Consider the following 16,911-nt stretch of genomic DNA (forward strand, 5'->3'; position numbering starts at 1 on the left):
CAGTGCAAAAAAAAAGTTCATTTCGACACAAAGGAGCAGCGGCTCAACTCCAAGTCAAGTCCCGTGCTGATGTCCGAGCTGCTCACAGGCCGTCGGAGCAATGGATGCGACGAGTGCCGGACCTGGCTGTCACCTGCCGCCACGTGCTGCCGCTAACACGTCGGATCTTGCCGCTGAGCTGACGCCTGCCGTCGCTCGCCACACCTCTTGAACAAACTGCTGTATTTGATATTCTCTCTGTGGTGATGAACTGCAGCTTCAGCCTTAATTCTTTTATTTTACGACAGGTACAGCTTTAATGAAAGAGTTAAACTGGACGAGCTCTGCAGTCTGACACATGTTTCTGATTATCATCTTTTTAATCAACTATTTTGTTACATTACAATAAAACATTATCAAGTTGTGTGGTGTTTCATATACTGTTGTCTGCATATTTTTATGATCAGATTAGATGATGCATATAAACCATACAACATAAAGGAATATGAGACACACAAATGACACACATTAGTGGGATAAGTATTTCATTTGGCATGTTTGAAACTGAACAAAGATTTAGTTAAGTAGCTTTGTAATCTCTGTGAAAAATCCCTTGGCTTTACTTTTATACTCCTTTGTTCATTTCTATTCCAACTTTGTTAATTAAGGAAAACCAACCTGGTTGTTTAAAACGTCTGCATGAAAGGGACCGAACAATACAAATAAAACAACCCGGGAAGCAATAGAGGGGTCATTTTTTGCTCAGACTCAACAGGGTCTGGTATACATTTTAAGGTCATATGAGCTGTAGAACACTCTGAATACGTCTCTCCTGATTTAAGTTGATTCAGGAGTATCTGCAAGGTGATGGATTTTAAAGTGTTTCTGCTCCGTCTCAGAAATGCAAAATAAATTAATTTTGAGTAGCATTTTACGAGTCAATTGGTTTCATAGCGAGTACGTACTTGTCCCCATCCCAGGAACTAAAGCTCTGAATAAATTCAAGTGATTTGGCTGCCTAATCTATTCAATGTTGAACACGGAATAGGTTAGAAAGAGGACAGTTAGGGCAGAAGGGAAATCTAAATAGTCACTCAGTTTGAGGAACATTCTGCCTTCATTGGAGCGCAGCCACACTGATAGGTTTTTAACATTTTACATAAAGGGCATCATATAGTCACATAACATCTAAATGTGTGGCATGCATTATTGAACTTTCTGCAACACAAAATAAATCGACAAAAATCCCAAGTACCATTGGCACAAGAAAATAAATTAAAGACAAAATTGAAATTGTGCCAATACTACACATACACTATTTACATTTGTATTGGAAATAATGCAAGATAATTAAAACTAGTTAAATTGTATACTGCTAAATATAGAATCTTGCTCAACATGACACAAATATTTATTTAAAGTAGGATTCCCCTGCAATTAAATTTGACCATGATGCTTTACAAATCTACACCAACATTCTAAAGCTGATAAAGTAAGCGTTTGGCCAGTAACTAAATTACAGTGTAACCCCAAGGTTCTAATGCTCTGACTTCATATGCTCTGAACTCAGGGATCTATGCTGACTTCATAGTTCTATGCTCTGAACTCAGGGTTCTATGTTCTAACCTCAGGGTTCTATGCTCTGACTTTATAGTTCTATGCTCTGAACTCAGGGTTCTATGCTCTAACCTCAGGGTTCTATGCTCTGACTTTTTAGTTTTATGCTCTGAACTCAGGGTTCTATGCTCTGACCTTAGAGTTCTATGCTTAGCAATAATTTCCTGATTCTTGTGTCTCAAGTTGTGAAATAAATTAATCATGAAACACCAGATGAGTGTGAGTGACAAAAACATTTTAATATAAAATACTGCAGAAGGTAAAAAGGCTACACGATTAGAGTGCATCATTTTGTAATGACTGAAATTATTTACCTCTTTGACTTTCATAGCTGGCAGCCATGACCTACCAATTACTGTATGACATAGAAAAATGAAAGTGCTTCATATAGAAATCAGCAGGTGTCCTTGTGTATTAGATTATTTTTATACAAAAAAAAAAGTACAAAAAATAAAAATACAAAAACTAAAGGCTAATATTACAGGAACTGAAGAAACATGTATGAGAATGGTCTTAAGTAGCACAATACATGTATTTTCAGACAGGATTCTTCCGCACATCAATTAATGCATTGTTTGAAGTCAGTGGTCCGATGTTGAGGCTCGAGCGGCGGGACTCTCTGCGAGACTTAACCGCGGGCAGGGACGCCGGCCCACCCCAGGACCCCATCCCAGTTTGAACTACACGGTTAGAAGGAACATCCCCAGCTGCTTGAAGCCATAACTCCTCCATGACAGCAGGTTCCTCAGTAGGGAGAGAGGAGCGTCTCCAGGTGGACGGGAGAGGGGTATTCACCAGCTCACGCATTTCTTCCCTGGACCTGGAAGGTTTGTCAGACTGACCCGTCGTCCGGCCTCCTGGACTGTCTTCAGGGCAGCGGGTCAGCTTTTCTATGCTGCCAATGCCAGTTGGTTTGCCATCATATGCCACAGCTGAAAGACAACACATGTCAAAGGACAGTTAGCGTTGCCGGAAAACATTAGTCTCAACAGTGACAATACCCACCAGACTTGAGTCCTACTACTTGGAGTTTACTTAAAGTTTATTAAATATCAAAACAAACGCTGAGATAGAGATTTGCGGGTCAAATATCTGAACAAAAAAATAGGATTTCAGTCGATGTACACCTGTGTAAATAAATGAGTAACATTCAGGTATGCGGGGCAAAGAAAAAAAGTTTGAAACTGAACAACGTTGGTGTAAAGTAAATAGTACATTTACTAAAGCTCTATACTTAAGTAGACATCTAATGCACTTTAGCAAGTCTCTTGAATAGTAAAATAACATTTCAATTCATAAAGTTAGAACTAGCTCCAGCTTGACTATCTACAACATAAAAAGTAATGTACAAGATGTATTATTATATAATGTGTAATAAAGTAGGAAAGCTTATCCACATCCCTGGCATATTTTGATGGCAAGAAGCTAAGTAGCTTAATAACATGAATATCTGAAGCCGTCTTGCTCTAAGCTGTAAACACAATAATTACAATAATCTTAAATAATAAAATAAACAAATACATTTTTATCTCATAATGCTTCGACCTTTACCAAAGTTGTTTGGATGGCAGCCTGGACCACAGAGTTCCCTCAGTTTGTTGCTCAGTTCCAGATTTGCTGTCTTGTAGTGGGTCAGCTCCATGCTGAGGTTATGGATCCATCCTTCATACTGCCGCTGCCTTCCTGCCATGCCCTCGTCTATTTGCTCTGGAGAAGTGGACAACAAGGAGAATATGCCATCACTTTTAAGAGATGATTATGAAAATAATCTCGCAACTTGTTTATTTATAAAATGTAGAAGATATTATAACGGAAATAGACAGGCGACCCTAGTTTTTAGTGCGAGATAATAGATAAGCGGTTCTGCACCTCGGCACTGCTGCAGTAGGAGCTGCACACTCCTCTCATGTTCCTTCTGCTGTTGTGTGAGCCGGCGATCTGTGTCCAGTTGTGTGCGATCAAGGGCGTTCTCCAACCACTGCACCAGCTTCTGCTGCTCATCCAGTTGCATTTCAAATTCAGCCAGCGCAAGCTGTAGCTTACGCTCCTCCTCACGCAGAGTCACCACCTACAGGAAGCATTAACACTCTTTAGCTTATATATTGGTGAGTTCAGACATAAGGAGTCACACCCTGGAAGGTATGATACATCGGTTGCTTTCTTATGAAAGAGTGTTTCCATTACAATTGGTCGTTTAATGTTACAGATGTTTAAATTACATTAGTGTCCTGTAACAAACGGGTCAAATACAAATATTTTGCAGTGCTGAAAAGTAAGGTGAGAACATTGTAAAAAAAAAATTTTTTTGAAAAAGTTGTATGTTGAGCATTTCACAGACCTTGTCAAAGTACTTGCACAGCAGAGCTCTGGTCTCAGAGGCAGACAGATAACTGAGTTTTGCCATAAGATTCATCTCCCACTGAGAGAGCACACTAGCAGAAGCCCTCAGCTGTCTCTGTCTCTGTGTGATGGCCTCATTCTTGTACTCAATAGCTGCATCCAGAGCCTCGATAGCCTCATCCAACTGGAAAAGTGTTCGCTCCTCCTACAAATGCCAGAGGGAATAGATGGAGTTAATGAGGATGTGAACATGAAGATCTAGTCACAGATAATATCACAGCTGTACTACTATAATGGTCTGCCATACAATTAAAAATAAGCTGACATAATGTTTTGGGTACACTTAAATGTATATACAACAGTATTATTAAACAACACACACACATATCTATCTATCTATCTATCTATCTATCTATCTATCTATCTATCTATCTATCTATCTATCTATATACACACACACACACACACACACACACACACACACAAATCATCCATTTGTATGGAATTTCATCAATGCTCCTTGATAATTTTTCAATGATGGCAGATTTTTATTCTCAACCATGAAGTAGGTGAGTTGAATAAAACCATGGAAAAAAAACACCCAGTCGCCATCTTTCTGAGCTCAGCTCCACCGTAGTGACCGACCGACCTCTGGTGGCGTGTGCTGTGCACTACAATACAGCGTAGAAAACGGAGTTACAACGATATTAATAATACTGTAAGGATTTCCAAGTACCCAGGTAAATTGTCTGACCATTATACCGCCCAAGCCTAGCTTGAACCCAGGATTAATATCTGACCTCAGGTGACAGCAGGCTTCCTTGCCGGAGCTTATCATCCAGCTCCACTCTTTGTTTGAGCAGTGAATCTTTCTCTTGACGGAGGTTGGAGATCTCTTGACGAATCTGCTGAGAGTCTTGAGCACTGCTGCTGCGAAGAAGACCATTCCTCTCACTCAACTCTTGCTCAAGTGACTCAATGCGCCCCGTGAGCATCACCAGGTTTTTACTCAAGGCCTGGAGAGAAGATGAACAAAAAGGTTTAGCAATTGCGAGTTGCCTGTGTAACTGAAAGTAGTTGTTTGTTGTTTATACTACCTGACTGGAGCGGAGCCTCTTGGTCTCCAGTTCGCTACGTTCCTGGAGTAAGGCTTCTTTCTTGGCCAGGATTTGCTCTCGTTTAGTGAGCTCTCCTTCCAGATCTTCCAGTTCTTTCCTCTGGTCCAGTACCCGCTCCATTTCCTCATCCAGCCAGCGTTTTTGTTCCTCAATCTTCTGCTCACATGGAGTCAAAACACAAAGCCCCACACATCATGCTTAAATAGACAGACGCACAAACTAAGGCTGCAAGGGAATGACAGCCCTACAATAAAAGAAATGATGCATCTCTAACAAAATGTCAAACCCTTGTATGACTAATTTTATTCTGCACTTTAGAGGCAATTTTTTTTCTATGAATTAGAATTTAGGAGAGATATTCTTCTTGAGCTTCTTGTCCCACCTGTTGTTCTTCTAATGAGATGACCGAGCCATTACTGCCACTGCGTCTCTGCCTCTGGAAGGCAGCAACCTCCTCTGTCTTTATTTTCAGAATCTTTTGCTGCTGCTCATTTTTTATCTCAAGTTCCTACGAGAGAAGGGATGGAGGGGTGAAAGATAAAGTTTAATTAAATACATTTGTCCTTCATACAGTATACCGATATATTTTATTTTAATCCATTGTCAGACATTTCAATGGTAAATTTCAATCTTTTTCTGCTGAAGGAGATTTTGTTGGTGTAAACAGAGAAGAGAAGGAGGGATAAAACGTAGAGTTCTTTGTTAAAACAACTCACTGGTTTTATAACAATTGACAAGCACCTGTTGTGGCTGCCCTTTAAAAAACAGCTTAATCCAATAAACCAGTGTCGTGTTGACCTGAAGCTCCACTAGGTGGTGCAGTGATACAGTAGTCAGAGACACAGAGCCTTTCTAGTGGTTTCTTGCAGCTGCATATACACTGTGAAAAGAAAATCTTTAAAAAGTTATAATATTACTCCACTAAAACTGCAGATGTGACATTTATTGGTGATTTTCATTTGTCAAACGGGGTCAAATTAGGTTGGATGAGACCATTTGACCTCAGCATGTTTACTGGAGAACAGTGCTTCTTTCAAATTTAGAGCTCTATGGTGAAGTAAGTGAGCTGCTGTATTGGCCTGGAGGTACCTTGACTCTGTGAGTTCTTCTTTGCATCTCGCTCTCGAGACGTCGTTTCTGCTGACTTTCCTGGCGCAGCCGCTTTTGCAGCTGCTCTTGCTGCTGCCTCATATTCTGAACACTTCGCTCCAGCTCTGTCACGCGACGTTCGCTCTGGGCAGGAAGGTTGGCGAGACGAGCTGTATCCCTCTGACGCTGACTGAGAACCTGGTACGAACCCAAACACATTTTCAGTTCAGGAATAAATGATGTGTATAAGAATATAATTAAAGAATAGGTCGGTGTTTTGTTACTAATTATACATCAGGTAAAGAACATAAAATAGTTTATTCGCTACACAAAAATATTCTTTCAGAGGCCACACAATTCAGCATCACTGAATCTCTAGCTGTCTGTTGTGCGTTATTAGACATTAATACAAAGGTTTGGCAGTCCCACCTGAACTTTGCTCTGAGCAGCAGCTATCTTTCTGCGACATTCCTGTGCTCTGGTTTTGTCCGTCGAGCTGATTTCTTTCTCTTGTCTCTCTAGATCCTGCAGCTGCCGTTGGGCCTCCTGCAGCTCCTGTCGAGCCTGCACAGCTTCACGCTCCAGACCTGTGATTTTATGGCTGTATTGCCTGTTCAAGGCCTGGGCATCTTTACCTAGAAAAACACAAACATTTGATAAATAATAAAAGAGAACCTCTATTTCGAAAAGATGCAGCTCAGGAAGGATGATGAGATTAAAAATGTCTACCTGTTTTGACCAGCTCCTTGATGAGTTCTTCTTTCATACGGATGGTGACAGACAGCTCCCTTATCTTCTGCTGTGCCTGAAGAAGTCCCAACTCTGAAACGCCCTCAAAGCTTTTCAGACTTTCACGCACAGATGTCTCCCCACTACTGGAGTTGGCTACAGAGATTTGAGAGAATACACACAAGATCAGCAGGGTGGCATCCTGAAGAAGGTAACAGAGCTTTAACCACAAAGGTTCAAGCCCTAATGTGTTATCTTCTTTTAGTAACGACACAGATCAGTACTCCTTGTTTAACTCTTGTCCTTCATATGGTCATACATTGGGTGTAATGTGACCTATGGAACAGAGTAGACACTAAAACACGGCAAAAAAAAAGTAGGTCCCTCTAAGTTTGGCAATACAGAAAACAGGAATTGCGGAATTTGATAAGCTGTAAAATGTGGACTATAACATTTTTTTTAAAAGTCATTCAAATTCAGGGACTTTACCTGGTTATTAAACTACTTCAGCTCATTTCTCCTCTCTGTCCACATTGTCAGTTAGTTCATGTGTCAGGGTTCAGATCATATTTTGTGTTTGGGCTCTGATCATATTGGTTTCTTAGGTTTATTTTTCTGTGCCTTAAGTTTGCTCAAAGATGTGTGCTTTGTCTCATGGTGTAGCTTCACATCGCTGATTTGAATGTCGCTGAACATGAGACATGCTGCTTTTTAACTGGTTGTGGGAATAATAAACATACAAGAGTCTGTCCATTCCTGGTTAAGTCCACATTTATCTTTTTAGAGCGCCAAGTGAAATAACTTCTGACTCCCATACTTCTTCCAACTATCTGGTCTCTCCTGACACTGTGTGTGTGTGTGTGAATATCTCACTCAAGTCGAGGGCGGGGCTTATCGGAATACACACGTGATTGGTCGAGTAGGATCACATGACAGGATTTACAAGGCGTAGGATTGATTGGTTATTTCCTGAAACGTTGATAGAGAGCCGCAAAGGCAGGAAAAGCTACCCCGGTGAAATAGAAGCGATCCACCAACAGTTAATAATTCGGTAATGATAAAAATTGTTTTTCGGTCCAGGGTCCAGAGACAACGGCGTCTGGGTCCTGACCCGGACTTCGGTCTGCCTGTTAGTGACCCATGCTTTAGGTTGTGATGACTTACATGCTTTTCTGGCTAAACAGAGGCGTCGGTCTGCCTCAGGAAGAGATACGAGTCCTCTACCACCAAATGCTAGCTCCCCTGATTGCATGTCCCCCTTGGTCCAGGTCAGGTTCACCTGTCTGACAGAATGATGACATTATATGCATTTCATATATGTGCATGTGCTCAGTCTGTTATGTGTGCAATATGAACAAATCCCTTTTACATAAATAGTGAGAGCTACAAGATGTGATTTCTATAAACACAACATACTTGCGTCTCTCCTGGCTGTGGTTGATTTGATGGACCTCTTCTTCTGTGTCTTGCATTTCTGCTTCTTCCTGGAACTCCTGCTCCTCATAGAGGCTACAATCCTGATCCCCACAAGGGACATTACCAAGACTGCTCACTGGACTGACCTGTAACTACACACATAAACTCACGGATCTATAAACAAGTACGCTGCATCAATATCTGATACACTGTTCAAATAATTTGGATTTGTCTAAAGAGTATAGTAAAAAAAAATATCTTTGAAAAAAAATTGTATTGATAAGATGATACTTTGGTATGGGATCACTCTAATTGAGCGTGTGCACCTTTTTACCACATTTTGAACTTTTGAATCCACAAAACATCACAGGCTGAAACACTACGTGTGCTGGTTGGTTACCTGTCTGTAAGTGCTTCCATTCTGACTGTGCTGCATGGAGCCCATAGGGGCCGTGTGAGGCCGCGGTCTCAAGTTAAGGCCTAGGCCCATCAGCCCTGGTGTAGACAGCAGACACTGCAGCTCTACTATCAAGTCCTGTTGCTCCTGCAGCTTATCACTCTGAGACAGAAAGAAAGCGATCAAAGTAGCATTATCACGTGAGGAAACAACTGTAACGTGTTGAAAATGTGTATATTATGCTGGTGATAGATGAATAGGGCATGCCATGAATAAACTGTGAAAAACTGCCCTACAATTCAAGTGCATCTCACCTGCTGCTTGTATTGCTCCATAGCATCCTCCAGAGCTGCTAAAAAGTCTGTGTTCTCTCCCTCCAACCGCTGGATCTGTGCCTGAAGAAGGATAATACTATCCTCTTTCTCTCCATGCTCATTACTCCACATGTCCTCCGCAGCCTCTGGATCCTGGGTAAATTTTTTTTTAACAAATGCATAAATGTACTAGTGCTGGATACTAAAGCTTCTGCCTAAAACTGTTTTGTATATTCCCTTGGGAGTGTGCAAGAGACTAACCTGGTTCTTTGGCGAAGGTCTTCCTCTCCTTAACGCAACACTGTCTTCAGTGGAGCTGTTTTCGATGCCACTGTCTGGTCCGGAGGCAGTGGTCAGTCCACTGCGCTCCTCCTCCACTGAGCACAGCCACTCCTTCACTCTCAAACTTTGTTCTGCAGTCAGAGCCCCTTCACTCTGAAGCTCCCGCAGCAACCTGTTATATATTAATAATATAATAATTGAATGAAGGAAGCGCTCATATTTCTTAAATCTATATATGAAAATGAAGCAAAAAAACATCTCACGGTCACAATTAGAGACTTGATCAACAATCCACTGAATGAAGCCTGATAAAAATGCCAACAAACTCCTCTTTGTTTACCAGAATGTGTCATGTATTCCTTTCAGCTCCTAAACCAGGGGTGTCAAACATACGGCCCGCCAATCTAATATTACACACACACACACACACACACACACACACACACACACACACACACACACACACATTAAAGAACAAAATTAGCAGGGCTGGGATTCAAACCTCTGATCCTCTGCTCATAAGACGGACATGCAAACCATTGATCCACTGTCGCAATTGATGTGAGCACTAATATTATTGTGTTAGAAGTCGTGAAACATGGATCACGTCATCAAAGTGGCGTCACATACGTGTCACAAAGCGAGGGAATCTGCAGAGGAGAGCCTAGGCAGATAAACACAGGGCGGATGTCTGAATTTTTGGTCTTTATGTTTCTAAGTAATCGTTGAAAGACCTTAAAATAGAGTTTATCATCTAAAAACCTTCACCAATGATTTAAACATAGAGAAACATTGCCCTTAATTATGCGTCATTATGCTGTGATTTTACTGGTCCGGCCCACTTGAGATCAAAATGGGCAGCATGTGGCCCCTTCACTAAAACGAGTTTGACACCCCTGTCCTAAACTAACAGGCTAGTGTCAACACAAAAACATGTCATTACACCCTTAGAGCAAAGACTACATTTAACTTGATCATTTACTGTGCTTTAACCTGTAAGCAGTGTCTGTGCACGTCCTATAGTGTGCGCTCTGGGCTTGCAGTCTGCTGATCTCTCCCTCTCCAAGTCGAGGTCTCCTGGCTGGATCAGCGTGAGAAATGATGCGAGTCTCTGAACGCTGTCGGTTTTCGAGGGCTCTGCGAAGGGCCTTGATTTGTTGCTCGAGTCCCTCGACCCGATCTGGCTCACGCTTGCAGTTGACCGTTGCCCGGTTTTGAATGTTTCTGGCCCTTGTGGCGTAGTTTAGTGTATTCAGGCTCTCATCAAAGTCTGAGGAAGATGGGCTGATGCAGGCAATCATCAGCGTTTTCGAATTTCCTCCCAAAGAGTCTTTTAGTATCCTAGGTCAAACAAGGATTACATGAATTAAACCAAAAAGACAATTCACACCAATTTCTGTTTGTGTATGCTAAAACTTCTTAAAATGTACCTTGTGATTTTAGAATCTCTGTATGGTATGTGAGAGCCTTTCCTCTTTGGGTCCCCCAGTGCCCCTATAACATTTCCCAGAGCCAGAAGACCGCTGTTAATTTGGATACTCTCTTTCAGTCTCTCTCCAGTGTTCCCCGTCTTTAAGATGCGCTCTGACCCTGCAAGGTCAACAAAGTGGAACTTAGAAGACAACATTTGTGGTCCAGAATTTGTAGCAGTCCCATAAAGGCGAGAGCCTCCCCGGCGCTGGTCCATGTACAGGGTAAAAATGGTGTGTGACCGGCTGGAGTTTAGATTCATCTGGGTTGCACCGGTGTGCCTGGCTGTATTTCCTGACTCCAGTAAACTCAAAACCTCATCAAGACCTTCCACTTCGCACTCCTTTACGCCACACAAAACTACAATGCCAAAGAGACAAAAACATAAAATGATGATTAATACATACACAAATCACTCAAGTAAAATACTGCATAACATTTCATATCACAAACACAAAGACACAGTTAAAGACAAATTAGGCTGCCTATTCTTTACCAATGTTGCCTTTATCCTCCCTGATGTGGATGTCCTTGCTCGCTGTCTCCACCTCCAGTAAGTCCTTGAACTCCTCTTTGTAAACCTCCAGATAGGATACTCGGACAGAGAAGTCTGTGAGGTCATTTTCATCAAGCAGCTTGAAGACATCTGCAACAGCCCTGGGGATGACACCCTGCTCCTCATCTCTAAAGGAACCTATGAACAAAATTAAAACACACAAAATTGAAATGCAACTGGCTCGTCATAGTGAAACTTCATTAGAGTGTTAATTACAGTGTTAATTTTGTTTGGCAAGCCCAACTGATCTTCTGCAAAAGGACCGAAACTAAAACTAAGTTTAAAGCCGGATAAACTCAAACCGGATAAACTGAGCTGACAACAAAGTGAACAATTGAAGAAAAGATGAAAATAAATAACTTACAAATATTAGCTTCTCCAATGGTGTAAGTCTTGCCGGAACCCGTCTGCCCGTAGGCAAAGACTGTAGCATTGAAACCTTGAAAGAAAGCATCTATGAGTGGCTGAACAGACGACGAATACACCTCCTCTTGACAGCAAGTTTCTTCAAATAAGTAGTCGATAAGAAAGTTTCGGTCGTGGCCGAGAGTAACTTGACACAGCTCCAAGTCCACAGTGATACAGCTCTCGTGGCAGTGAAGACGCTCTTTAGGCACTAAGGGGCGCACTCGAACAGCTACTTGCACTGCAGAATAATCCCCTCTGCTTTGGCCACTGGGCACTTTGGGAGACATTTCCGCTGCACCGCTGGATCTCCTCTGTGATCCTCTGCTACATATGAATCATCTTTGGGCCACTAGAGGGGATAGAAGGATTTTTTTTAATGAATGATTACATGACAATGCAATTAAGCGACCCAGCAGTGAAGTATTTTGTCATAAAACCATAGTGTACAACACACTTAACCTACAGGAGGAGAGGGTTGTATAAATATATGTATATATACACTAATGCCATCGTTATACATTATATTTGTAATAAAGTAACCGTTCTTAGTAGAAAAGCAGTAAAATTATCTGAATGGAATGTCTGATTTTGGCCAATCAAACAAATAAATTACCTGACAAATGAAGGTACTTTATCACATTGATGTACAATGAAATTGTCCTGCCTTGAGGTAAAGTGTACATTATACCATATGTCCCTCTCAGATCAGTAAGTTTACACTGTATAGAGATGTTTGCGTGCATATTTAGACTTCAGGTAAATTGGATGAGTGTTTATCTTTTTCCTTGTAAATAAAAAAAGATCACAGGCAAATGGACAGCTGTCAACATACTGTTAATCATGTTAATACTGTGAATACAAACGCAACACACACTGGAGCTGCTTTAACTTACCTCAAAAACATTGCATTAAAAAACTGCAGGATTTGAGACATAAAATATAGATTTAGATTTAGTTTGGAGACTATTCACAGCGGTGGTACTGCATGTATTTAACTTCCGTTATCCATCGCTTTAAGTATTGCTTTAAGACCCGTCGGTACGATTAGCTAGACATACAAACAGTCAAGGTTAACACAGATTGTGTGACTACACATGTTAGTATGATGAGTTGTTACTTGTTCTTTATTTATTGACAAATATCCTTCACTTTGCGATGATGTGGAACAACATGGATTAAACTCGTAAAGTGACGCTTTAGTAAATCTGGTTTGACTAACGTACCTGAGGTTCACGTTAACAGACGAGCGCCATCATTATAAAACACACAAAAATGTACAATAAAGTAGCTAAATTTAAATTGTTTCCCCATGTTAGCGGGCTGAAGTTAGCTAGCGGAGCACCAGTTTAACAAAGTAAATGATATCCAGAAAACACTTACAGACGTCGGCCTTTTCTAAATAGTCCACAACAAGAGGCTTCCCTAAATCTCACGCGCTAGTTTGTTGTCTTGTTTCCCAGATAAAACTTGAGCTAAGCTAAAGTTAGCAAGTTAGCGAGCAGTCTGAGCAGGAACACCCAAACGTGAGGATGCAGCTGCATTACCTCGAGCCGCTGCTCAGCTGCATGTTTATTTATAGTAATACACAGTGCGCGCTGAAAGGTGAAGGGCGCGCTCCCGCTAACAGTTTAAACGACTTACTTCAATTTGGCAGAAGTTGCAGCATGGATAAAGGATAACGCTGGAGTTTGTTTTATGGAGGGTGGAAGTTGAGGGGCAGAGCAGAGAGGAGGAGGAGCCGGGAAAGTTTGGGCTTATTTTGGGTGTGGTCTCTGGAAAGCCTCGGGGCTGAGAGGGCCGAAGCTCCTCTGCGGTCAACTCAGCAGACACCCGGATCTCCGTAGTTAAATCAGCAGACACTGAAATTTCAAGCACCTGCATACTGACATTCACGGTAAACACAATAAAGAGACCCAGGTCGGGAGCGAGCGAGAGTTTTACAAAGTTAGCGGAAAGATACACGTGAAACAACGTCCGGTTTTTAAAATAAGATGACACATAAGTCTGTTTTTTTTTCAAAATAAGATGATACATTGTATACTAGCACATATGGTATTGAGATGATAGATTTTAACGACAAATCTGCAATTTCTTTATATTTGAGGCTCTGTAAATATACTTTTTCTCAGAGTTTCAGGGAATGAGTGATGCAGATGTGTTCAGGACGGCTCGGACTTTCACTACACTGGCAATCAATCATTTGACTGTACCAATTAGTAGATATTTAGAAGTAAATGTCTTACATTTTCATAAAAAAATTGTAATTTCTTTATAATTTCTTTTGGGCAATTCTAGTTGGAAGTTGCCACTTTTTGAAGGTTTGCTGTGTCCATTCCTCGGCACTGGCTGTTGAACCAGCGGGAACAGCTGTCACACTGAATCTGAAACAGGAAGAGAAAATAACCACCTTTAGCATGACCAAGGTTACATGCTGTTTTGTCATTTATAATTGTAAGTTTGGAGCTTAATGTCATACTTTTTTTTTACAATTTTATAATAATATCACATAAAAAATTAAAAACAGTAAATTCAGCACATTGTGTAGTACAGAAAAAAAGGTACTGTACTTGTATTCTTATTAAAGCATAGGGACATTTCGTTTTACATTATGAAAGTAAAATTATAAATACATTTTTTAGTGTTCAGCAAAAATCTAAAATGCTATAAACCAAGGCTTGTTTGTCCTTTCACAGAAAATGAATTGTACGCTTGTATAATGTAAACACAAGTTGTTTATGTGCATGGATTTGAGACCAAATAAACGCCATACTAAAAATAACTGGAGTAATTATGTATGGAACAACTATTTCACAGGAAAAGAATCACCCAGTATATTTAATTCAACATGTTTTCCTAAAAGTCCACACTTGTCCAGGTCAAACTGAGAAGTTTATTTCTTATTTTATATTACACCGTGTGCTACATTTATTACATTATTCAACAGTTTGGAGACCTAAATAATATTTAAATAATAAAATATTAGCCTTTGTTTTACTAAATGTGTTTTTCTCATTTGATCCCTCATCAGTTCTCAAACATAGGTCTTGTGGTGTGACTTAATTCCATTAACAGGGCTATGTTCAGACACACTCAGTTGATGCACCTTCCTCTCACATCATGAGGGATTGCATGGGGGCAGTGATCTTCCATGAAAAAGTAACAATCGCGTATTTGGGGAAGGTTTTGCACCACTTTGAAGATGCAAACACATGTCCCTTAATGTTGCTGTCAGTGATGTGTCATCTTCATCTTCTTTATGTTTGGCTTAAAAACAAAACAATATGATCTTTCACATACTCAAGATCCAGCGGTCAGTCTTACAAAGGATCTCAGACCCAGAATTTAAGTCACTGTTAAGTCTAAGTCTTTCCATAAAATATGAATGCACTTGGGGTCTTTTGCAATTCTGCATGTTACAAACTGCAACAACACACTTAAAAGTGATGAAAGTAAAAAATGTGTTTGAAAGTCGAGACATCATGTCTCCTCTGGGAGCAGCAGAGGGCAGTGTTACACCATGGATTGAAATCAAGTTTTCTTTTATAATGACTTTGAGACAATACGCTTAAATTTGAGCGGGCAGTAATTGTCTGTGCACTAAGAGAGATAATGGTTACAGACAGAGAGAAAAAGAAAACAGCAGTGTTTTAATGGTGCAAGATCAGATCAGCTTTCAGATTTAGGATTCTAATGCAGCAACACTATCCCCACATCCTGTCTTCTCTGTACTGTACGAGTTTAGCTTCATGGACAACAGCAATAGGCACTACTGACATGCCTGCTTTCTCTCCTTTTTTCCTCCTCTCACCTGCATGCCCACATTTAATGGCCCAGAGCCAAACTGACTGTGTAGTCCTGTCTACACTCTTTGGAGCCTCAGCCAGTCACACTCTTTTTTTTTTCATCAAACTTCAGAGGAGACAGAGGTATTCCCTTTCAAACGTGAGTACCAGTGATAACCCTGCTGTCAAAGAGTGTGTGATGGTTTCCTTTGACCGTATGCCTCAAAACAAGTCTGAGATCAGGATCTTGATTTCAGTCCACACTGGCAACGGTTTTTAAATGTGCGGTGTGCCACAATGGAAAGAGCAGTAGAGAAAGGATAGTTTGTTTTTCTGTTTTATTCAATCATCATATAATACAATACATTCTTATACTACTATATAATATACAAAAAAAGAGACTGAAAAGGTAGGTGAAAGCAAATAATGCTTATATATTATCCTATCCTAAATGGTTATCAATTAAATCAAATAATTAAGTTTACAAAAAAAAGAAAAGAAAATTATATATATATATAGACACACACACACACACACACACACACACACACACACACACACACACACACACACACACACACACACACATACATACATACATACATACATACATACATACATACATACATACATACATCTTCCATAAAGACACATTTCATTCCTGTATCCCTGAAATATTATTTTATAAATAATCCTCTTGAAAACCAAAAAAGATTTTACAGTTCTTACATCCATGTTAGCGTTGTTCCATAGTTGCAATGGAGTGGGAATAAAAGGATGAGATGGTGGACGTGAAAAAAAAAGGACTAAGGGGTGAAAAATGAACACTCTCAGAGAGGCCTCACACAAGGAATGCAGAGTAAAAATTGCAGAAAGGGTAAGCTGTAGATGAAAATAGGATGTAGTATTTGGGTTTTATTGGGGCACAGGAGTAGAAAAGGAGTACACTTTGGATACTGAATCAACACCTCTTGGAGATCTCTAATGGACAGACGAAAGAACGGCCTCCCAATTCACCTCCTCCTTGGCTTATTCTTCCATTAAGACTGAAGAGGCAGCGATGGACGGAAGAACAGTGAGAGGTCTATTCTGCCACGGTTATAAGGACAGCAGTTTTTAATTCAGCCTGCACCTCTCAGCCAGTGACTGGCTGCGTGGAGTAAATTGTCTTCTATTCAGCCCTATTCAGCCATCACTCTCTGTCTGCCTCCCTATCGCAAAGAATCTTTTTTCTTCACTCAGCGGGCAATCTCGTTTTAGGATCCTGTGACGAAAGCTCTCCTGCCCCTTCAGCTGGGTTCTGAGTCTCCTCTGCATCCTCTGCAACTGAAGACATCCAGTTGGTTTCCAGTGAACCTACACTTTGACTCGGTAACCACAGAGGCCCTCTTGTGTGGGTCAGTTGCTCAGACAG

General features: G+C 40.8%; 1 protein-coding gene across 2 annotated transcripts; it reads right to left on the reverse strand.

Moving 5' to 3' along the window:
* Positions 1-1,810: 1,810 nt before the first annotated feature.
* On the reverse strand, positions 1,811-13,581 carry kif7 (kinesin family member 7). Of its 2 annotated transcripts, none has more exons than XM_068579690.1 (20): positions 13,357-13,581; positions 11,672-12,064; positions 11,248-11,445; positions 10,712-11,111; positions 10,275-10,622; positions 9,261-9,453; positions 9,000-9,152; positions 8,689-8,847; positions 8,289-8,440; positions 8,037-8,155; positions 6,873-7,028; positions 6,573-6,778; positions 6,144-6,341; positions 5,437-5,562; positions 5,034-5,210; positions 4,737-4,952; positions 3,935-4,141; positions 3,466-3,664; positions 3,148-3,303; positions 1,811-2,528 (listed from the first exon to the last, which is right to left on the reverse strand). In XM_068579690.1, the coding sequence occupies exons 2-20, from the start codon at positions 12,000-12,002 to the stop codon at positions 2,134-2,136; spliced, it is 4,089 nt and encodes a 1,362-aa protein (XP_068435791.1). In that variant the 5' UTR covers positions 12,003-12,064; positions 13,357-13,581; the 3' UTR covers positions 1,811-2,133. The 2 variants fall into 2 exon arrangements, with proteins under 2 accessions (XP_068435791.1, XP_068435875.1); XM_068579774.1 differs by lacking the exon at positions 13,357-13,581 and adding an exon at positions 13,096-13,234.
* Positions 13,582-16,911: the final 3,330 nt, after the last annotated feature.

The sequence above is a fragment of the Clinocottus analis genome, unplaced genomic scaffold (assembly GCF_023055335.1).
Source record: "Clinocottus analis isolate CAN_PGR_092001 unplaced genomic scaffold, fCliAna1.0.p SCAF_1, whole genome shotgun sequence".
Taxonomy (NCBI): domain Eukaryota; kingdom Metazoa; phylum Chordata; class Actinopteri; order Perciformes; family Cottidae; genus Clinocottus; species Clinocottus analis.